We start from the raw sequence: 24,202 nt of genomic DNA, 5'->3' as shown, positions 1-24,202 counted from the left end.
TCATGAAAACTGAGGTTCTACTGTATTTAAAATCCATTCTAGTTTTGTGTACAAAGGCAACATCATAAAAACTACCGGTATTTCATTGTCCCAATACTTCTGGCCCTAACTATACGTCTCTTAAAAGTTACACACACACACACACACACACACACACACATACATACTAAATAGTCATAGCCTGTTCATAATGTAATGTGACGGCACAATGTCACGACGGATTCATTCCACATAGGAGTCGGCGAGCGTAGTTCAAGTATTAAGGCTGGAAATAACAACAACACAACAATAAAAATCCAAGCAGTTTTTACTGGTGCAAATCACTCTTGAGAAAAGGATCTCAACCAAAAATGGGAATGCCGTCAACTCCTCGATGCAGGCAGCAGAATTTAGACATAATAAAAGAATAGAAAATAAAAGAAATATGGCTGAATAAATTACCTTACAAAAACACAACAGCTTTTAATATGATACAGTCATGACAATACACAGTGGACTCAATGTGTGCAAAAATGTGATAGGAGGCTCTGAGTGCTACCACTTATTTCCTCATCATGAAAACAAGAAGGTCATTGAAGGGAGCAATGTTCCAAAGAATGATTCTCATCCTCTTCATCCTTCTCCTTTTTCTTCTCATGCTCTTAAAAAAACAACAACCCCATCTTCTGGCAAAGGTGTCTACATCGTGGTCTCTTCCCATTCCAGTTCGACGTCACCTGAAGACGTGTGTGCAGGGAGACGTGTGATTGAACAAGTGTGTGTGTGTGTGTGTGTGTGTGTGTGTCAATTTCAGTGATTCCCAACCTATGTGCCATGAAAGATCATTTGGTGTGTATGCATCCTGCCATCCATTTTCTGAGCCGCTTATCCTCACAAGCTGGATCCCAGCTATCATCGGGGAGGAGGCGGGTACACCCTGAACAGGTTGCCAGCCAATCGCAGGACACATAGAAACAAACAACCATTCACACTCACATTCACACCTACGGGCTATTTAGAGTCTTCAATTAACCTACCATGCATGTTTTTGGGATGTGGGGGGAAACTGGAGTGCAGGCAACATGCAAACTCCACACAGGCGGGGCCGGGGATTGAACCCCGGTCCTCAGAACTGTGAGGCAGATGCTCTAACCAGTTGTTCACTGTGCCGCCGGTGTGTATGCAATTAACTTTAATTAATCAGAAAATTTGGATTCATTTACTACAAATAATGTATCTTAATTTTTTCTAGCTAAAGTGGGAGGAAAAGGTATGTGAACTTAAATTTCTGCATAAATCAAATGTAGTCTGAGCTTCATCTACAAACCCCAATTCCAATGAAGTTGGGACATTGTGTAAAACGTAAATAAAAACAGAATATAATGATTTGCAAATCCTTTTCATGCGGATTGTTATCAGCGCAATGTTCAAAAGCCAGCATCTGTGACGGTATGGGGTGTTGTTAGTGCCCATGGCATGGGTAACTTGCACATCTGTGAAGGCACCATTAATGCTGAAAGGTGCATAGAGGTTTTGGAGCAACATATGCTGCCATCCAAGCAACATCTTTTTCAGGGACATCCCTGCTTATTTCAGCAAGACAATGTTACAACAGCGTGGCTTTGTAGTAGAAAAGTATGAGTACTACACTGGCCTGCCAGCAGTCCAGACCTGTTCCCCACTGAAAATGTGTGGCGCATTATTGAGCGCAATATGACAACAGAGACCCCAGACTGTTGAGCGACTGAATTTGTACATAAAGCACGAATGGGAATGAATTCCACCTGCAAACCTTCAACAATTAGTGTCTTCAGATACCAAACGCTTATTGAGTGTAAAAGGAAAGGTGATGTAACACTGTGGTTAACATGCCCTGGTCCCAGCTTTTTTGGAACGTGTTGCAGCCATAAAATTCAAAATGAGTAAATATATGCAAAAAACAACAACAACAAAAACAATAAAGTTGATCACTTTAACGTTAAATATATTGTCTTTGTAGTGTATTCAACTGAATGCAGGTTGAAATGTGTTTTCAAATCATTGTACAGTATTCTGTTTTCATTTACGTTTTACACAATATCCCAACTTCATTGGAATTGGGGTTTGTATAAAAATGTTAGTCTCTTACTGTCTTTCACTTCAAAATAATTCGCCAATTACTACTTTGCAATTAGACAGGGCTTTGGCGCCATCTCCTGGCATGTTAGGAGTGTGGCATGAGCACAAAACCACAAAAAGTTTTTCAGCAAATAGATGAGGATATGTTCAGAAAAAGGAAAAGAAAAACACGATTCACAATTCGTGACTAGCAAACCATGAATAGATGGGCTTTCATTTGATTTACTTTTTGTGACATTTCTTTTTAGTGGTGTGGTGTGAGATTTCTGAATGTAAAATGTGTGCCTTGGCTTAATAAAGGTTGGGAAACACTGTACTATTGTGTGTGTTATTTGTTACCTTCAATTGCATCCAGTGAGTCCATCTTTTCCAGAGCAGAGTAGCTGACAAACCAGATTGATTGACTGTTGCCTTTGTTGTTCAGCAGTTCCAGCGTACTCTGGTGCAAGAAGATGTACTGGGCCTGACACAAGCGCGTGCACACACACACACACACACACACGTTCCTGAAACTAGCAAATAACACTAGCAAAACATGCTGATAAGGCCAAAATCCAGCATATATGCAGCTAAAAGTGACAATAAGTACTGTGTACCTAATCCATCTTCCCACTATGCAGTAAGCACAACACATACATTCACTGGACACTTCATTAAGTACCCCTGCAAAATCTCACGAGAGCCAATAAAAGAGCCTTTGCCTTTGTAAAGATAATAATGCTCAGTTTTGATTGATGATGTTGGCTAGATATAAATACTGCACTGTATAAAATGTATGTTTCTTATTGTGCCTGTCGTTTGCAGTGCTTCTAGGCGGTTTTCTTCTTGATAGCTAAATAAGGTTATGGAAATATTTTTTAAAAAGGCCTAACCTCAGTGATTATCAATCCATCCATTTTCTGAGCCACTTATCCATGCATGTTTTTGGGATGTGGGAGGAAACCGGAGTGCCCGGAGAAAACGCACACAGGCATGGGGAGAACATACAAACTGCACACAGGCGGGGTTGGGGATTGAACCCCGGTCCTCAGAACTGTGAGGCAGACGCTCTAACTAGTCGTCCACCGTGCCGCCCTCAGTGATTATGTAGACCTTTAATCATTATATTTACTCTCCTGTATGTATGTTATGTACCCAGTTTTTGTTGAAGGGCCTTGTTCTTTTCTTCTCTTTAGTATATATATATATATATATATATTTTTTTTTTAAATTTAAGGATGGCTCGTTAAAAAACAAAAAATAAAACTCATTTTTTATGAGTCGAGTCACTCGTATCCAAGGCAGCTATGATAATCGAAACAGTGTAGACATGAAATCTTAGCGCGCACACACACAGACACACACGCACACACACACACACACGCACTGAGAGACACGAGCTCATTAAGCAATGAGCAAGATGGGTGATTTTAGGATGCCTGCGTGCTTTGTCAGGATGGGGGAATCCTTCTCACAATACACGTTTAATCCACTGCCAGATCATCTCAGTCAAAAAAACAAAACAATTTTCTATTAATGCCTCGCAGGGAACGGGATCACAGGGGGGCATGAAGAGTAAAGTAGGACAGCTACACAGACGTTTGCTGATGCTTAAATGCAACGGAACACAATGTAAGAGGATATTCTGTGTGGTGCATTATTTGTGTGCGTGTTGCTTCATTGGAGGTTGTTAATTTCAATTGCATGGTGAAAACAAATCGTGTGTGATTACCAGATTCTGCACCATGCACATCCTCTCGCTGCGCAGCTCAGCCACCAGGCCGTAAACGTCCACAAAGTCGTGATCTCTGATGTGCTGAATGAGATGGTCCAGAGCGATGAACACGCCCGTTCGGCCCACGCCGGCACTGAGGCGACAGACACACAATGACTACACTAAATATTTGTTGAATTTGTAACTTTGCTCCTTGCAAATAATTTAGTCCCTGATTTTTATGGTTATTCATTGATTCTGGTGATAGACAGGATATCAGTCAAAATGTATTAAAAATACACCATATACAAATTAAAAAGGTTGTGCATTTTATTGGAAAAAAAAAAAGTATTCTGGCTCCTTGAGATTTGACTGGTGCCCATATGGCACACATATTCACATGCACAAGTCACCACCAATTACCATTTGGGGTGCAAGGCGATTTCATTGCAAAGAATGGAGCTACAGTATTTAATGGCAAAACTGGGAAGATCCCTAAAGATGGGCTGTTGCTTGATCTTCTAGCATGACGATGATCAAAAACTACTAGAACACCGTGGCTTAAGAAGAAACATATTAAGGTCATGGTGTGGCCTAGACAGTACCCAGACCTCAAGTCAAATAACAAAAGTCTTTAGGAAGCTGAGGCATCACATTTCCAAGTGGCAGTCAGGACCGTTAGAGGAATTAGAGTTCCCATAAAGAGACGTTGGGCACAATCAAAACAACAACAAGCAACGTGTCATCACTGTGCTTGCCAGCAAGGGTTCCTACATCAAGTACTCACTTATGTTTTTCTATTACCTATAGTCAATAAACAACTATGAAAACTTACAAATTCAGCAGGGGATCAAATCATTATTTCCCCCGCTGTACAGAAGTCCATTTGCATACCTGCAGTGGACCGCTATGGTGGTGTTGTCGTGCTGGTGCGCTCGGACCACCCGGACAAACTTGATGAGGGTGCCGCAGCATTCCGGGACCCCGTGCTCGGGCCACGATGTGTAGTTGAAGTGGCAGATCAAAATGTAGTGTCCATGCTGCAGAGAGGAACGTAAAGGAAGGTTTCATTTGGACTTACGCTTTACAATGTTTCCCTATTGTTTGTGATTGTGAATATAGTACAGGGGAACGCAGTACTTCCCCAATTGGTGACATAACCGAAATTTGTACATAAGATGGAACAGGCCATAATCTGTCACTAAGTAGTACTTTAGGCAAAGGCAACGTTTCGTTCAAAGGAGACCTGTTATGCAAAAAGTTCCCTGATAACTTAATGAAAGGTCTCTGACATTCTTGTATCAAAAAAATAAACCAAGGATAAATAATTGAAACACACTTAACATCTGTTTGTCACACATTTTGTCTTTCATTACCAAGGAGCTAGGGTGTTGCGACAAAGCAAGGGCAAATCCCTGTTGCCAATTTAACGACTTTTCCAACACTTCTAGCGAGTATTTTTTAAAAAATGGAATAACAACAAATCAAGATACTTTTTGTGATGTTATTGGAAATTTCTGTAGACTCTGAAAGCAGGAGATATTCCCGCCTCTGAGTCCAGACTGCAAATGAATGGCGCTTGCACAAAGCCACCACTGGCCACCACTAATTAAACCTTACACAAACCCATTAAGATTACATCACATTTTAACTCATGAAAGCAAGTACTTCATCGGTATGTTTTTTAAAATTTCACATTTGATGGGTGGGCTTCGACTCCAGAGACCCAACTATTTGAATACAATCAAGTCAATTTTCCCATAATATGCCTCTTTAACACATCCAATCATATGGGACTGCCATGAAATTACTATTGTTTACATTTACCTTCTCCACTTTAAGTGTTCTGACAGTCCAATCAGGAAGGATTTCTTCAGATACTTTTGAAATTAGGATGTCACCAAACACTGACATGGGCTTGTTGTCCTCTGGCCAGTATTTGTGACAGCGAATCTAGAACGGGACATACGAATGCGTGAAGTAAAATGACGTATTTGCGATGAAGCCTTTGAAAGTAAAGCAGTGACGTACTCTGCCTTTTTCGTGGCACTGCGTGAGCATGGCGATGGTGCGGGTGCCCGTTTCCCAGATCATCTTCCAAAAGTCAGCCACCGTGTTGGGCAGAGGACCCTGGGTGGCGATGAACTCATTTGGACACAGGTAGCCCTTTGAGACGCAGACACAAATACATGATATAAGAATTTCACTTACACTGACAGAAAAAAAAAGTATGCATTTGTTCACTTTTTAGCAATTGATACTCACCGACACAAAGCTGGCATTGATGTAATCTGAGCCCGCAGTTCCCGGTTCTGACAGCAGTTTAACTCGATTGTTATTATCTGGGTACAACATAGTCATTTTCAATATATAGATCAAATAGAAATTATTAGTCCTTCAGAAATAGTGTGCAAATGCTATTACATCACTGCATATCAGGAAAATGTTATATACATTAGCATGTAGAAGGGCCTTTTCTCTCTTATGGCCTAAAATGCTTAAAGAAGCGTAAGAAGGTATCTATTTTTGGATGTAGCAGCATTATTTAAATTGTATTAGAATGAGAGTTACGGCCCATAATATCAGTCTCCGTCGTAAACCGAGGAATCTTTGTAGTGGCCTTTCTTTACAAAAAAAAAAAAAAAAAAAAAAAAAAAAAAAAAGAAATCAGGTCACTAATTACTTTTACAATGAGTGATATCACCATGTGGTTGTGGAAGATGGCTTTACAGACCTGGCATCTGTAAAGCTGACATTTATGCTGGTGTTTCAAGAGAAAATATTGTAAACCGGGGAACCGGAATTTGCTATGCGTACTCACAGGGTTTTATATTGGGGAAACGGTTTTTGGATTTGTTCCAGAGAAGATCTGCATCTGTGGTGGCCAGGTCCTGAAGCAGTTTGGGGAGCTCCTGATGGGAAGAAACGGTGCAAAGCGTCTGATTTCACGATTAGAAATAAAATTCACTTAAGGAAAAATTTGCTTACGGAAAACTCCTCCAGGAATTTGGCATTGTCGTTGCTGCACAGATCCTCCACATGCTGGAGGAAAGACTTCTTGTTGACGGGCCTTGAAAAGAATTCAAATAATGGACCACGAAAGCCAATGTTGGGAAGTAACAAAGTACACATACCTTGTTGCTGTACTTAGGCAGAATTTTCAGGTATCTATACCTACCGAGCATTTATTTGGCAACTTTTATCATCTGTACCTTATATGCTTTGTTTTGTCAATTTAGGCTTCTACTTTTTTTTACTTTAGCAAATGACGACACCACGTAAAAAATATATTGATGCGATACATTCGGAGTAGCAAGATATTCCCCATCATTACCTTATTAAAGAGAAATGTTTGATGCTATCAGCTCGAAGGATGATTTGTGGTGAAAGGGTTGTGGTTTGTGGCAGCCTAAAAACCAACAGCTACTGCCATTAAAAAAATATTTGTCTTATTTTTTCCACTGTTATCATTCGCTAATTTAGCATTTTTTGTTATGTGTTTTGTTTTGCTCATATTGGACATTGTTAGTCCTGATGATCCTTTCAAAATTTAACTTGCAGGACTGATTTTTTTTCAATTCTTACTGAGAGCACTATGCAAGTTAATAGGGGGAAACTATTTTGATGCAGTGATTTTTTTCCATTGTGCCAAGTTATCAAAACGAGTACTGTATATAACTGCCAATACAACATAATTCTTACATTAAAACATAAGTACATTTCAGACTCTGTACTATACTTTTACTAATGTAAAGGAGTTGAAGCCGTACTTCTACTATAACCAGAGTATACTTCTGCTACCACCTCTGATAATAGCAGTAGAACAGCACACACACAGATGCACGCTCACACGCACTTACTGGCCACAGCAATTGGTACACAATATTTAGAATATTTACAATGGTGGATTCAATGTGGCAAGTGGCCGGTGAGTGTGTGAGTAACACTAACATACAGCGAGCAGCACAGTACACCATGTTGGGATGCCACAGCCACTGTCAGCATATTATTTATACACATTTATACATAATTCATGCAGGATGACTTACTTGAGTGATTTCCTGTAGCTGAGGAGTCTGGATGAAAATAGATAGCATGCAAAAAAACAAAAAACAAGAAAAGAATGCGCTCAATCACAATTGCTTCTGTGCTATTTCCTCATTAAAAGAAACATGTCTGGTTAAGCAGAGCTTAATCGATTACACTTAGAGACTATATAATAATATATAATAATAATATATATACTGTATGCATATCATATACAGGGTGGGCCAAAAGTAGGTATACCCTTTTCAATGAAGGAAGGTTGGCAGAAAGGAAGAAAAGAATGAAGGAAGAGAGGAAGGACAGAGGAAGCAATGATGAAGGCAGGAAAAATTAAGGAAGGAAGGAAGGAAGGAAGGAAGGAAGGAAGGAAGGAATCCAGGTGAATGCATGCACAAACCCACATCTGGACTTCAAAATCCTAATTTGAAACCTCAAGCCTTGTGTAAGCCTATCCCAGGGTTCAAACCCTATTTTGAAATATTTCTTAGAATATATGAGATTAAGTGTATTTGTAAGTGTAAATGTAATAACATTTAAAAATTGGAGTGATACATGCAAAATCTGAGATATAAATGTGCTTCAGACTTCCCACTGCCAGATGGCGGCAGCACTCTTCACAACATCCAGCCACCACCAATTCACATTGGTTTCCTTGCAATGGCAGGACAACATCAATTGGTGGCAGTAATGCGCCATTAAGCTGGTTTGCCAACTGCCAATCTGCCCCACAGAAGAACAAGGCCAGTCAATACATTAGGTACAGTCATGTTCTGTGCTTTCATTTTCCGTGTTGGCAGATTACGTGGAGAGCAAACGTAATCACTGTGTTTACAGACAGTACATCTAAAAAAAAAAAAAAGAATTGTGGGTGTTTTGTTAATTCCATTTTCATTAATTTCAATGGGGAAAGATGATTTGAAATACAACTTGTACAAGTCACAGAACGAATTAAAGTGTTTCCTCACTCTTATGTGGAAGGCAGGGTATAAACAAGGTCATTGTGTTGGACTTGGGTGTTTCTTTGCCATTTTGAACCCATGAACCAGATAACGCTTACCTCTGCTTGCCCTCTAAAATTATTCAGCCTTCCAAGCAGGTTGGAGATAGTGGGAGAGTCAACAAATAGCACAGACAAAATGTGCCTTGCAGGGCCAAGCATGCCGACAGTATGTATGAATGAGCGAGTAATGGGTGGAAGTGGAAAACAGCATCTTGAAACACTTACTGGATGACGTATATCTCCTTCCGTCTCAAGAAGAAAGACGAATACCTGGTGGGAGAAAAGTGTTCAGTGAGAGAGGTCTAGGGTACACACATGCTGATAATCGAGCCAAATTTGAACATTTCCCCCCCAGTTCCGGTCAAAGTCAGCAAAGGCCTGATGTTAAACGTACGTCTGTAAACGATTGTCCTGAGAGAATATCCTGTAGTGTGGGGTGGTTTAAGAGGGATTTTTCAGAAAATGTTGAGGGCCAGCAATCGTAAATTTTAAACTGTGTAAAGGGGAACTCAACCTAAAATCTTGTTGTTGTTTTGAAAGAATATGTTGTATGAGCCACCATTACTCTAAACACACTATTCTGGTTAATATTACATTTATGGAATAAGAATTAAACAGATGAATTCATCAATTTTTCATCCATCTCACGGAGCCGCCATATTTGGCAATATCGCCCTCTGCTGTCGACCGAAATGAATGTCACAACTGCTCTCGCGCTTGCATTGTGAACGTCATGGAACCTAAACCCGGAACACAGGTAGCCGTCTCCCCAGGTATGCTGCGATAACTAGCATACATACAAGTAGATAGAATGATAGGTTGAACAAAATTGTCGCAAGTTTGGTATATTAAACAGAACACCTTTTTTAGACTGGTGGGGCACATACAATTAATTCTTGCAAAAACCCCAAAAATAAAACCCAAGAGTTTAGTTCCCCTTTAATGTTTACGATTACCTAGCTTCTTGTATTTCTTCTTCTACTATTACTCCGACTTCTTTGTGTTTTCTAGCAGTCTGGATGCACTGTGGCAACATAGCGCCTCTATCAGGTCAGTCTTGGTACTACGACATACATCTGGTTTGGGGGAGGAGTCGCCATCGTAGGTGGAGATATCTTTATGTATGTGTGATGTATCAGTTAAGGTGTTAAAATCTGTATATGTGTAGCCGAGCTGTTACAAAGTGCACATGATTGTGTGAAAGCAAAGTTATTTTAGTGACATGCATACGTGAGTTATTATTAGAACCGATTCTGGCAGCATCTCAAACAAAAGGCATGTATTGCAGAAGACAGAAGCTGCTTTAGGCAAAGATTAATATGCAATGACCTAAAATATTTGCTTCCCCAAAAGAATGCTGTGAAAATGAGTGGCTCTCTTTCACCAGGAGAATATAGTACGAACTGCATATTAGGGACTGGTATCTTAAATATTTTATGACACTGCCATATATTCTCAAAAGTAGCAAAATTGGGCACATTAAACAGTAAAATGCAGTTTGGTGACATACTTTTATTTACAAGTTTCACTTTTATAATGTCCCTGCAGCTCTTTTTTAGCTTCTTTTTTTTAATAGAGGACAGTTTTAAAGTGGGCGGCACGGTGGGCGACTGGTTAGAGCGTCAGCCTCACAGTTCTGAGGACCCGGTTTCAATCCCCGGCCCCGCCTGTGTGGAGTTTGCATGTTCTCCCCGTGCCTGCGTGGGTTTTCTCCGGGCACTCCGGTTTCCTCCCACATCCCAAAAACATGCATGAATTGAAGACTCTAAATTGCCCGTAGGCAAGACTGTGAGTCGAATGGTTGTTTGTTTCTATGTGCCCTGCGATTGGCTGGCAACCAGTTCAGGGTGTACCCCGCCTCCTGCCCGATGACAGCTGGGATAGGCTCCAGCACGCCTGCGACCCGAGTGAGGAGAAGCGGCTCAGAAAATGGATGGATGGAGTTTTAAAGTGACAGGAACCGCTCTTTTTTGGCTTTTTAATTTGGTTGAAATATTGAGAATGCAGTTTGCTTTTACTGGCTGCTCCACTACTTCTTCTTTTCCTTTCGGCTTGTCCCGTTAGGGGTCGCCACAGCGCGTCATCCTTTTCCATGAGAGCCTATCTCCTGCATCCTCCTCTCGAACACCAACTGCCATCATGTCTTCCCTCACGACCTCCATCAACCTTCTCTTTGGTCTTCCTCTAGCTCTCTTGCCTGGCAGCTCCATCCTCATCATCCTTCTACCAATATACTCACTCTCTCTCCTCTGGACGTGTCCAAACCATTGAAGTCTGCTCTCTCGAACTTTGTCTCCAAAACATCGAACCTTGGCTGTCCCTCTGATGAGCTCATTTCTAATTTTATCCAACCTGGTCACTCCGAGAGCGAACCTCAACATCTTCATTTCCGCCACCTCCAGCTCTGCTTCCTGTTTTCTCTTCAGTGCCACTGTCTCTAATCCATACATCATGGCTGGCCTCACCACTGTTTTATAAACTTTGCCCTTCATCCTAGCAGAGACTCTTCTGTCACATAACACACCTGACACCTTCCTCCACCCGTTCCAACCTGCTTGGACCCGTTTCTTCACTTCCTGACCACACTCACCATTGCTCTGGACGGTTGACCCCAAGTATTTAAAGTCCTCTACCCTTGCCATCTCTTCTCCCTGTAGCCTCATTCTTCCCCCACCACCCCTCTCATTCATGCACATATATTCTCTTTTACGTCGGCTAATCTTCATTCCTCTTCTTTCCAGTGCATGCCTCCATCTTTCTAACTGTTCCTCCAGCTGCTCCCTGCTTTCACTGCAGATCACAATGTCATCTGCAAACATCATGGTCCACGGGGATTCCAGTCTAACCTCATCTGTCAGCCTATCCATCACCACTGCAAAAAGGAAGGGGCTCAGGGCTGATCCCTGATGCAGTCCCACGTCCACCTTAAATTCTTCTGTCACACCGACAGCACACCTCACCGCTGTTCTGCTGCCCTCGTACATGTCCTGTATTATTCTAACATACTTCTCTGCCACTCCAGACTTCCGCATGCAGTACCACAGTTCCTCTCTGGGTACTCTGTCATAGGCTTTCTCTAGATCTACAAAGACACAATGTAGCTCCTTCTGACCTTCTCTGTACTTTTCCATCAACATTCTCAAGGCAAATAATGCATCTGTGGTACTCTTTCTAGGCATGAAACCATACTGTTGCTCGCAAATACTCACTTCTGTCCTGAGTCTAGCCTCCACTACTCTTTCCCATAACTTCATTGTGTGGCTCATCCACTTTATTCCTCTATAGTTGCCACAGCTCTGCACATCACCTTTGTTCTTAAAAATGGGCACCAGTACACTTTTCCTCCATTCCTCAGGCATCTTCTCACGCACTAGAATTCTATTGAACAAGCTGGTCAAAAACTCCACAGCCACCTCTCCTAGATGCTTCCATACCTCCACAGGAATGTCATCAGGACCAACTGCCTTTCCATTTTTCATTCTCTTTAATGCCTTTCTAACTTCCCCCTTACTAATCATTGTCACTTCCTGGTCCACCACACTTGCCTCTTCTACTCTTCCTTCTCTATCATTTTCCTCATTCATCAACTCCTCGAAGTATTCTTTCCATCTACCTAGCACACTGCTGGCACCAGTCAACATATTTCCATCTCTATCCTTAATCACCCTAACCTGCTGCACATCCTTCCCATCTCTATCCCTCTGTCTGGCCAGCCTGTATAGATCCTTTTCTCCTTCTTTAGTGTCCAACCTGCCATGCATGTCATCATATGCCTCTTGTTTTGCCTTTGCCACCTCTACCTTTGCCCTGTGTCGCATCTCAATGTATTCCTTTCGCCTCTCCTCGGTCCTCTCAGTGTCCCACTTCTTCTTAGCTAACCGTTTTCCTTGTATGATTTCCTGTACTGTGAGGTTCCACCACCAAGTCTCCTTCTCTCCTTTCCTGCCAGAAGATACACCAAGTACTCTCCTGCCTGCTTCTCTGATCACCTTGGCTGCAGTGGTCCAGTCTTCTGGAAGCTCTTCCCGTCCACCGAGAGCCTGTATCACCTCTTCCCGAAAAGCTGCACAACACTCGTCCTGTCTCAGCTTCCACCACATGGTTCTCTTCTCTGCCTTTGTCTTCCTAATTTTCCTCCCCACCACCAGAGTCATCTTACACACCACCATCCTATGCTGTCTAGCCACACTCTCCCCTACCACTACCTTACAGTCAGTAACCTCCTTCAGATTACATCGTCTGCACAAGATGTAATCCACCTGTGTGCTTCTACCTCCGCTCTTGTAGGTCACCCTATGTTCGTGCCTCTTCTGGAAAAAAGTGTTCACTACAGCCATTTGCATCCTTGTTGCAAAGTCTACCACCATCTGTCCCTCCAAGTTCCTTTCCTGGATGCCGTACTTACCCATCACTTCTTCATCACCCCTATTACCTTCACCAACATGTCCATTACAATCTGCACCAATTACGACTCTCTCTCTGTCTGGGATGCTCAGAACTACATCATCTAGCTCCTTCCAGAATTTCTCTTTCACCTCTAGGTCACATCCTACCTGTGGGGCATAGCCACTAATCACATTACACATAACACCCTCAATTTCAAATTTCAGCCTCATCACTCGATCTGATACTCTTTTCACCTCCAAGACATTCTTAGCCAACTCTTCTTTTAAAATAACCCCGACTCCATTTCTCTTCCCATCTACACCATGGTAAAATAATTTAAACCCTGCCCCTAAACTTCTAGCCTTACTGCCTTTCCACCTGGTCTCCTGGACACACAATATATCAACCTTTGGCTGCTCCACTACTATAATCATAAAAATACATATTTACTATATTTCTCACCTTAAATGAGACATTTTATGCATTTTTCACAGTTTTAAAACAGTTGCTAGAAGTCTTATTTGCAAATTACCCCTTGGTAATACTAATCTGTGCTTCGAACACTGCAGCTTTGCTTTTGACATGATAGCGCCTCGCATGAAAATGGTGCTGACAAGTCATGGGATGAGAAACATGGCATGATTACAGCAACAGTATCGTTACAGGCCTGACAAAAAAAAAATCTGTCAAACACCTGCAGCTACTTCAATACGGTGCTGCTCGAGTCCTAACTAAAACCAACAAATTGGATCACATCACTCCAGTCCTGAGTTATCCTTTCCACTGTAAGTCTTCTGACAGTCCAATCAGAAATGATTTCTTTGGCTACTTTGGAAATAAGGAAGTCACCAAACACTGACACGGCTTCGTGTAGTCTGTCACTTGAAAATGGTGGATCTTCGCCCAGTCTATAGGTGTTAAATCATAGGCGGAGAAACACGGTGTGGGGGCAGTATTATGTAAATTAGCCGACCTGTTACGTCACAATCCGGCAAAATTCTGCACATTTTGGAAAATTTACTTGGATGGGTGGACAGCACCTAAAACGTTACATAATATGTCCTCTTTAACATGATCTTGACTCAAACAGTGACGTTGTTTCTCACCATATTACAGAATGAATAAATGATGTAAAAGTATTTTATGTGACTGATGTAGAGACGTTTTTAAACAAAGCACATCTGTCAGAGAGGATGGTCGGAAAGTGGCAGACAGCACGTCTCCAAAGAAGAAAGCAGCAAATATAAAGCCACAACGCCAGAGACGTTGCTTCTATTTTTGCTCAAACTCGGCAACAACAAGATGATTTAGTGCTGATGAACGTACATGATGTTGGCAGCGGCAGAGACACTTTGGTCTTGTTGAATTCACATTTAAAGTCGTAGATCTGGAGCGGCCGTCATGAAGTCACAAAAAGCGTGCACTTGGCTTCAGCTTGCCAGCATTTGTTGTATGTCATTATATTTAATATACCAACCGGGGCGGCACGGTGACCGACTGGTTAGAGCGTCAGCCTCACAGTTCTGAGGACCTTGGTTCAATCCCCGGTCCCGACTGTGTGGAGTTTGCATGTTCTCCCCGTGCCTGCGTGGGTTTTCTCCGGGTACTCCGGTTTCCTCCCACATCCCAAAAACATGCATTAATTGGAGACTCTAAATTGCCCGTAGGTGTGAATGCGAGTGCGAATGGTTGGTTGTTTGTTTGTATGTGCCCTGCGATTGGCTGGCAACCAGTTCAGGGTGTACCCCGCCTCCTGCCCGATGACAGCTGGGATAGGCTCCAGCACGCCCGCGACCCGAGTGAGGAGAAGCGGCTCAGAAAATGGATGGATGGATGGATACCAACCGGTTGACTTTTTCTTGCTTCAGCTCCAAGTCTGCCACAGCAATCAGCTGATCCAGCTTACACTTGGTCTCGATGATCTCCGCTTCTCGGGGGGAATATGTTCCACCCTCCTTCTTGCGCTGGTGGACCCTGGCAAACACGTCAACAACAAAGCTAATCAGAGTTACAGTGTATTTGGAGCACAGAAAAGCAGCGCATACTTAAATGGGAGGTGAAGTTGTCGTTGAATTTGTGATTGAAAATATGTCTGCCACATGGACCACACACACGGATGTGTACACTAATTGACAAGTGTAATTGAACGGCTTGGTAATGAAGTGCCGCCTTCACAAGTGAAAAAACAATCCAGGCTTTTATTGTCTTTATGGGGGGGGGGGGGGGGGGGGGGGGTCACAAGTTCTTTGCAGTTTACACTTTTAGACTTGGGGCCCAACAGGTACAGTAGCTCCCTGGTCGTCATGGTAACAAAATTCGTCATTGGCCCTGCAGTCGAGGGTGGCAGGGTGAGCAGGCTCATTTCAATGAGACTAGAAAGACAAGTTGAAATGTGTGCTATAATTATTTATCCTTGAGGTATTTTGACAAAAGCATGTCAGAGACATGTTAGTATGATACCTGGGAGCTGTTTTAAAAATGTGAAAACAAATCCATAATATGGCTCCTTTAAGTCAGGAATATCTATAATATCTTTCTATCTATCTACTGTATATAATTAAGTCATAGAATATGTCTGTGCCAAATCATCTGTAGACTTCAAAAGGGGCATGTCTCTTCTTGTATTTTTTGTTCTGGATTATTATGATAATCATTTCAGATAATCTGGGAAATTGTAAAATCCTTTCCTCTGGAATTTATTGTTTTATTCCAGAAAAAGGCTCATTACTAAATCTGTTATTGTAGAACATTTTCTTTCACAATTACGGTAGTCCCTCCTCCAATATTGTGCTTGAACATATTTCAAAATATTCTTTTGCTTTTCCTTTTTCTGGTAACCTTTTCCAGGAATTAAAAAGGAAACATTTTTCATTTTATTTAACGCCAAAATACATTTCCCAGTGCATGCTCTTTTACCTTTGTTATTCATGAATTTTACTTGTATTAGTTGCCCACCATCTGAGTGCTTTGATTAGTGCCTGAGTGTTTCGTGAAGATGTTCAGAAAGGCGGTAAGTGATTCTGTTTCTTACTTGACGGACGCGCAGATAATGACAAACAGCAGCACCGCCAAGAAGAAGGAGAGGACTACACCCAGGATGAGCTGCTCGTCTCGGCTCAACAGTCTGTTCACTATACGGAGAGAAAATGAGCATCGGGAAATCATTTTTAACGCATTTATTGTGAACAATGTACAGTATATACAGGTGCATCTCAATATATTAGGATGTAGTGGAGAACTTCATTTATTTCAGTAATTTAATTTGTATATTATATTAAACACATGGAAAAATACTTCTCAGAAAGTCAATTCCTACCGAATCTATATTTAACAATTATTTGGATTGTTTTTATGTAACTTTCTCATTTCTCTCGTGCATTTTGGTGTTTGTTTTAGCTGTAAACTATAAACATCAATAATTAAAATAATGAACTCTTTTCAGTCTGTGCTTTGTGAATCAGTGGTGGCCTTTTCTGCTGGCCTAAAACTATCAGAAGCACTGACTTACGTTTACAATCTAAATTCTAACATTTCTTCCATTAAATTGTATTTATTCATTCCTAACTGTCTATTATCTTCATTTCATAATGTTTGTCTTTGCTGCATTGCATCCAGTACATGGACAGTACTGTATGTGAATGACAGCTTAATTATTCTTGGATTTTTTTACCAATCAGATTTCAGCCTCTATGTGCTGCCATGTCAAGCTAACCTGCCCACAGCCTTCAGAATCAGAAGTGCCGGTGGATGTAAATTAAACATCAACATTTTTCCATACTCTGATTGGCTGGTCAGAGGAGAACTTGTTACATCCAAGTTCAACTAACAAAACAAGTCTGTTGCGATCTGCTGCATTAATACATATAATAATCAGCATCTATGGTAAGTATTGTGTGTGTTTTATGTTTTTGTCATGTTATTAGATAAATATTGATTCTGAACTGCTCCAGATAGTGCAACGTGATGTGGATTAAGTCGGGTAAATCCCCACTGAAGACCCAGGTACCAAATGTATAGTCTGCCACTGATCTATATAATATAATTTTGGGAATTCAGCAACTGAAAGAAAGTAACTTTTCTACCATATTACATAGCCTGTATAGTGTGAATACTGTATGTATACCTCCAGTTTTAATATGGTCGGAGTACTCAGAGTCAGTGTATTGGCCGATGCTGTTAGTTGCTCTGAACTTAAACCTGTTGAATAGACATGGTATATTTAAAACAGCTTTGATTCAGTAAAAACCATTTGATGGTACATGGTCCACTCACACATAAACAGTGTTGGCCTTCAAAGGTCCGTTACACAGCGTGTCCGTGTGGTTCTCCTGCATACACTCGTCATGCTCTCCGATCACATAGGTCCCCGCCCGGGTGTGATTGCGTCGGTGGTCTCTGGATACCCTGCGGGTGTCCTCCGGACACGGAGGGTTGGGGAAGCCCTGGTCCGTCACATAAGGGCCGGGGTCTTTGAAAAAGGCTTCCCTCCAGGTGGTTAGGTTTGCGAGGTCCTTCGCTGTGACATGATGGAAATGAAAGCAGAATATTTTTTTTTATGTGTTTGTCAAACTCCGACAGAATCAAAGCGACATTGTGAATAGTCGTACCCCCTGACTCAGCCACGATGACCTGGATTTTTGCGATTGGCCCGTTGTCGTCACTATAGAAACACGCTGGCATGTGAATGGTGATACTCTTGTGGGTAACCATGGCAACCCCTCTTTGGCCAAACACTGCCTGGGGTTTTTGGGTGGGCTTGGCCGCCGCTGCAAAACCACTAAAAATCATCAATGTTGACACACACACATATGTGCACATGCACACGTGCACAAAAATGTCTCAAAAAGTATGAATACTGACACAATTATGATCTTGTCTCAATGTACTCACAAATGTATTTACTCAGTGTGAAGTGTGGGCTTGTTTAATTGAACACAAAGCAGATATAATTGCAGGAAGTTTTAGATTTATTATCTTGTATAAATGGCAACAGGTGGGTTATTGTACCTTCTGCCATCTAATTTAAGAGCATGTAATTGTACGCTGGCATAGATAGATGAACAAAGTTATATTTGTTATTACGAAAACATTTTCAGACAAGTGAAATTGGATATTTTTTTCCTCAGCACCCCTGATGATCTCTCATGGCGCATTAGTTCCACGGCATCCTGGTTGGGAATCACTGCACTTAACAGTGTCAATATTATAAATAATTGCTAATCGAATCTGATAACTTTTATAGCAAAAAAAAAAAGAAAGAGGATTCTACCGAAAAAAAATGGCAACAGGTCAATTTTTGAATAGTGAAGCACACAATTGCAGGGAATTACTGTATTGTGGTTCCTCATTTAGCTCCATAAGAGTCAAACAATAAGAAACAGCTCTCAGCATGATCCACAAAGGTAAACATACAAATAAACAAATACCTCACTGACAGTGTCAGTCAAAACACAGTGGTATAGTCTCTGTAAATGTAATGTTTTTTGTAGAAAGTGTGCTCCCCTGCAAGGCCCGCACAGACGTGAATTCAATTTAGAAGTGTCAGCAGTAGTGCCCGGAAATAAGTACGAATATTGTACCTTTGATTCCTGTTGTTATCTGGACGAGTGGGCTGGGTGGACTCCGACCTGCGCTGTTCTTTGCGGAAATCTACAAACAAACACATTGGATGAGGGAGAGGTAGAAGACCAATTACAGTTTCAGGTTAACAGGGGCGGGCAATTGTCAAAATTGTTAAAATGTGTATGTACCGTAAATTTTTGTGTGTAATGCGCATTCCCCCCCCCCCAAAAAAATGTCAAAACTCAATAGTGCGCATTATACATAGGTATAGGGGAAAATGGAAAAAAACTTTCACCTTTTACAAATGTATGCCACCATCTAGAGGTTATGAAAAAGCTGTACACTTTAATTCCAAAAGGCCACCGCCATCTAGAGGTTATGAGAAAAGTGTACACTTTCATTCTAATATGCCACCGCCTTTTCATAAAAGGGTGTAGGCTACACCCTTTTATGAAAAGGGTGTAGCCTACACTTTCATTCCAATATGACAAGGGTACGTATGACTGCATATATGTACAGTTGTGCTCATAGGTTTATATACCCTGGCAGAATTTGTGAAATATATATATCTATAGCTATATATATATATATATATATGTATTTTAATATGACTGATTACTGAACAACACCATCATTAATTTCTTTATGGTTATGTTTTGTTTAATGATAATGCTTTTCTGAAATGCTTGACCGTTTAATTTGAATCCCATTAAAATAAAATTAAACATGTTTCGCCTGGCCCTTCATGTTTTCTTTAAAGAATTGTACCCACTTTACAAATCCTGCCTGGGTAATCAAACATATGAGCACAACTTTGTGTTTTCTCATTTACTAAATAAAAGTGGGGCCGTGAATTTCAAAATAAGAGCAAGTAAATAAAAAAATAAAGTATCATGTGTTCAAATAAAGTGCTTAACTTCAGAATAATTCTTTGAATAAAAAGCCTAACAAAATACAAATAATACTTGCTGATTTGATCATATGGGTAGAAGCAAAATCATGCATTGTAAAAATGCATTATACATAGGTAGAAGGGTTTTCCAGAATTTTGAGGTAAACTTTGTGGGTGCCACCCACCAACCTACCTATATACATACCCACCTAACTCTAAAACGTGCAGTTCAATTAATTCAGATTTATTTTATTAATTAATGTAGTTAAATAAATCCATCTATCCATTTTCTGAGCCGCTTCTCCTCACTAGGGTCGCGGGCATGCTGGAGCCTATCGCAGCTATCATCGGGCAGGAGGGTGGGGTACACCCTGAACTGGTTGCCAGCCAATCGCAGGGCACATACAAACAAACAACCATTCGCACTCACATTCACACCTACGGGCAATTTAGAGTTGTCAATTAACCTACCATGCATGTTTTTGGGATGGGGGAAGAAACCGGAGTGCTCATGCAGGCACGGGGAGAACATGCAAACTCCACACAGGCGGGGCTGGGGATTGAACCCCGGTCCTCAGAAGTGTGAGGCAGACGCTCTAACCACTCGTTGCCGCCTCCTACTCAAAAATTTTAGTCAATGAAATATCTAATATAGCGACTATTAAAGCAAATATTACAGGACTCTTGATAATGTAAAAGCTCAGTGGGCACCTAGCGGGCCGTATGTGGGCCCCGGTAAATGATGTTCACACCCCTTTGTTAAACACTAGGGGAAAAAGTAAGTACATTTTATTTTTATCGCACTTCTCACATAGAGAACTCACAAAATGCTTTAAATAAAATACAGTCATAAACATTATACAGTAAATACTAACAATTAATAAAAGCCCCCCCCCACCACCACTCACCTGAATGCTGTAGTTGTGACCACCCTTTAGGCCATCGATGACGGCACTCATGTGGTTGTCTTTTTGGGTGGTGTTTAGGCTAATGTTCCTCACCAGGAGTTCTTTCTTGTAGATGTACACAAAGTAGGATGTGATTTGCACGTTGGGCTCCTCCGGCGGCGTGAAGGTCACCTTGACCCGGTTCACCTCGTCCGGGATCACGGACACCACCACGTTCTTTGGTGGGTCTTTAGGCTCTGGAGACACACAAGAAAACACAGAAAGAAGAAGAAGCCTTCATTATCTCTGTACAGTCAACTGTGTATGGCCTCAGCAATGTCAATTACTTATTGCCGGTATGCATTAATATATAAGTACTGTAATTCATCTTCTGTGATTTTGGGTCATGTTGCATAATATGGATTTCCAAAATAGGAATATTATTCCTCAACCATATTATTAAAGCCAAATTGTTGCCTATTTTCTTTTTTTGTGTGTGCGTTTATTATTAAACACTGATTACTGTATTCTGTATCCGATTATACATATACATATATGCATATATATTATAGATATGCAGTATATATTTTTTTGTATTTGTTTTTTCTGATCATCTATTATTCCTGTATTTGTTATTATGTTAACCTCCATCTTATTCATTGTGATAATTATTTCAGAATGTATAATGTTTCTGTAGTGGAAACAACACTGTATAAATAACTTTTGAATAATTAATATTTCTTTCATCATATTTATTGTTATTCTTGGATATGTTATTATGTTAACCAATATTTTATCTGATCTTCTACTAATTACTACAGAATACAGTAATTCATTAGGAATTAGAACATTTCATCATCATCATCATCATCATCATCATCATCATCATCACCATCGTTTCGCCATATTCCTAAGGAATAAGTCATTTTGCGCAATACCATTGTTATGTTGGTGATCTTATTTTCTTATTTACAGTTCGTACAACTATTTGAATCACTCATCTTCTTTCCGGAATATATTTCCCCTTTACCATACAATATATTAGCGCTGAATATTTTCCAATATAAAATATGCAAATAATCAAATATAAGTCAGAACAAATCAATTGGTATGCAATATGGGAGCAATGTCAGGGTATGGGGGACTACACAAACTCTCCAGCAGAGTCAATTTTTTCATATTTTTCTTATTTTTTCTTTGCCTACGAAGAACTTTCCCCACACACCTTCCTCCAAAGTTCGAAACACAAAGGGCCCAATGGCCTTCCCGTCCTCAGCCGCGCGCTCCAAGGGGCCGGTGAAGGCGGTGACCGTGACGAAATAAGGAGAGAATGCCGTCAAGTTGGTCACAACCACCCTGGTCAACTCCCCTGGCTCTCGGATGGAGGAGTAATTCAAACTGGGACCTTCCACCTAGTGGCGCAGTAGTTGGACATATTGAGTAGAAATGGCAATTTAATCAATGCTTACAAAATGTGAGTGAAAGAAATGACCTGCACGAGATAGGACGTGGGTCCGGAAATAATGTCAGGAGGGTCCCAGTCTATACGAAGGCTGCTGGAGGTGGGCAGCACCCTGATATTATGTGGAGGGGCATCTGGGTCTGAGAGATAGACACACACATCACCACTTACACACATTTGTCCTTTTTCACTCCTGTTTAACTCACTAGTTCCATTCCCCCGTGACCTGCTAATTTAAAAGATTACGGAGAAGCATTACGGTTGATTACTATTTCGTTGCATCAATGTAAAAATGTTACAAATGATTAAAACACCAGTTTAGAGAGGGGCTCAAACGGATGATATTGCTGTTTTTCTTTGCTGTCTTGATATAAATGCAAGTAATTAATAAAGCCAATACTTTAGGTACAGCTGCACCATCTAATGCGATCCAGCCATCCATTTTCTTTAGTTTGTCCTCAATAAGGTTGCGGGTTTAAGTTTATCCCGGCTGACTTCGGGGAAAAGGGCGGGGCACACCCTGGACTGGTCGCGAGTCAATCGCAGGGCTCATACATACAAACAAATATTCACACTCCAATTCACAACTATGGACAATTAATGTCATGCCTAACATTCATGTTTTTGGAATGTGGGACGAAGCACGGGTAGAACAAACAAATTCCACATAGAAGGGCCCCGAGATTCAAAAACACAGGACGTCTCGACTGTGCGGCGGTCACTAAAGCACTCCTCACCGTGGTGGCCTATTGGGGTCCAATACACGCATTTTATCAAAAATGCTTCTTTTACAAATATTATGCTCAGTTTTAGATGGGACATATTATGGAACACTTTTTTTTAGTTTCTTGTAAAATAGTTGGGTCTCTGGAGTTGTTGCCCACCCATCAGGTGCGAAATTGAACAACCAAGTAAACCTGTGGTTCAGGGTTCGAATCTCAGTGGAGTTTGCATGTGCTTGCCGTGCTTGTGTGGGTTTTCTCCAGGTACTCTGACTTTCTCCCACAGTCCCAAAACATGCATGTTAGGTTTACTGAAGACTTAAAATTGTCCACTGGAGTGAACTGGTGTGAATGCTTGTTTGTCTGTCTGCGCCCTGCTGTTGACTGGCGACCAGTCTAGGGTGTACCCCGCCTCTCACTCAAGGTCAGCTGGGCTTGACTCCAGCTCATCTGCAACACTAATGAGGAAAGCGCTAAAAGGATAGATGGAATTTTGTCACACAGTTGTGCAGGTTAATGTACCTATTGAAGTGTCCAGTGAGAGCAGAGTCAGATTCCACTGTCATAAGGACATAATATATTTGTGATTATTCTTACTGCCAGCCAGGGTGCGTGCATAATTCCACTCCGTATAGTCTCCGACTCCTGCGTTGGTCACCGCCGCCACTTTGAAGCGGTAGTGTCTGTACTTAGCCAGAGGATGGAGCGTGATACTGGGGGCCTCTTCCGAAGCGTTGACGAACACGGTAACACTTGACTCCACGCAATCCGAGACCTTTTCTTCTTCAGGTTTTAGGATGTGGGGTTCACATTTAGTGTCGAGCAACTCCGTGACCAGGCGGTACTCTTTAAGCAGGCCTGGAACGGAGAGAGGGGAACTCCACTCCAGTGTCACGTTGTTGGCAGTGACCTGAGAGACGGCGAGGAAGCGAGGGGCAGATGGGGCTAAACAGAAAAACCAGGATTAAGGATTACATTTAACATCCTTTTTGTTTTTTGCTTTTCAATTCTCTGAAAGGATTACATTCATGATGTATGTACCTGACTCTGAAAGAGTAGAAGCAGTGCAGTTGATTTGCTCGCCTGGTCCTGCAGAGTTGACCACGGCCACACTAAGTATGTACTCCTGGTCTGGTGGCAGTCCAGTTACTGTGTATTCTGCTGTGTTGACCTGGTATGAGTCCACCTCCATTCTAATCTCATAAAAGAGGATCTGCCCATTCGGGCTGACCGGAGGTTCCCAAGATAACTGAATGGAATGCCAGCTGACTCCTGAACATGACAGGTTCACCACAGCTTCTGAAACTGCCGAAACAAAAAGCAGACATGTTGATCTTCTAAAATTAGCTCAAGTAATAATTCATCTCTCTCCGAGCAGGGGTAGGTCTAGTTATTTTATTCAGACTAAAACAAGGCAGGATTATTAATAGCACAGATGTTATAGAAATCTAGAA

At 41.4% G+C, this 24,202-nt stretch overlaps 1 protein-coding gene across 1 annotated transcript in view; it reads right to left on the bottom strand.

Moving 5' to 3' along the window:
- Positions 1-247: 247 nt before the first annotated feature.
- The window catches only part of ptprq (protein tyrosine phosphatase receptor type Q), a 52,516-nt gene continuing 28,561 nt past the window's right edge, over positions 248-24,202 (bottom strand). Inside the window, exons 25-46 of the mRNA XM_061774830.1 lie at positions 23,790-24,053; positions 23,346-23,693; positions 22,057-22,166; positions 21,790-21,976; positions 20,586-20,821; positions 18,803-18,872; positions 17,831-17,989; positions 17,496-17,739; positions 17,347-17,420; positions 16,255-16,354; positions 15,069-15,197; positions 9,063-9,107; positions 7,840-7,866; positions 6,779-6,860; positions 6,612-6,702; positions 6,056-6,132; positions 5,822-5,956; positions 5,618-5,743; positions 4,685-4,830; positions 3,809-3,944; positions 2,437-2,560; positions 248-716 (exon numbers count right to left, since the gene is read on the bottom strand). Of these exons, the coding sequence (XP_061630814.1) occupies positions 679-716; positions 2,437-2,560; positions 3,809-3,944; positions 4,685-4,830; positions 5,618-5,743; positions 5,822-5,956; positions 6,056-6,132; positions 6,612-6,702; positions 6,779-6,860; positions 7,840-7,866; positions 9,063-9,107; positions 15,069-15,197; positions 16,255-16,354; positions 17,347-17,420; positions 17,496-17,739; positions 17,831-17,989; positions 18,803-18,872; positions 20,586-20,821; positions 21,790-21,976; positions 22,057-22,166; positions 23,346-23,693; positions 23,790-24,053 (2,948 nt within the window). The 3' untranslated portion in view covers positions 248-678. The remainder of the gene's footprint in view (positions 717-2,436; positions 2,561-3,808; positions 3,945-4,684; positions 4,831-5,617; positions 5,744-5,821; positions 5,957-6,055; positions 6,133-6,611; positions 6,703-6,778; positions 6,861-7,839; positions 7,867-9,062; positions 9,108-15,068; positions 15,198-16,254; positions 16,355-17,346; positions 17,421-17,495; positions 17,740-17,830; positions 17,990-18,802; positions 18,873-20,585; positions 20,822-21,789; positions 21,977-22,056; positions 22,167-23,345; positions 23,694-23,789; positions 24,054-24,202) is intronic.

Source organism: Phyllopteryx taeniolatus, chromosome 5 (genome assembly GCF_024500385.1).
Source record: "Phyllopteryx taeniolatus isolate TA_2022b chromosome 5, UOR_Ptae_1.2, whole genome shotgun sequence".
Taxonomy (NCBI): Eukaryota; Metazoa; Chordata; class Actinopteri; order Syngnathiformes; family Syngnathidae; genus Phyllopteryx; species Phyllopteryx taeniolatus.
The sequence above is the reverse complement of the archived record's forward strand: the minus strand, read 5'-3'. Positions and strand labels throughout refer to the sequence as shown.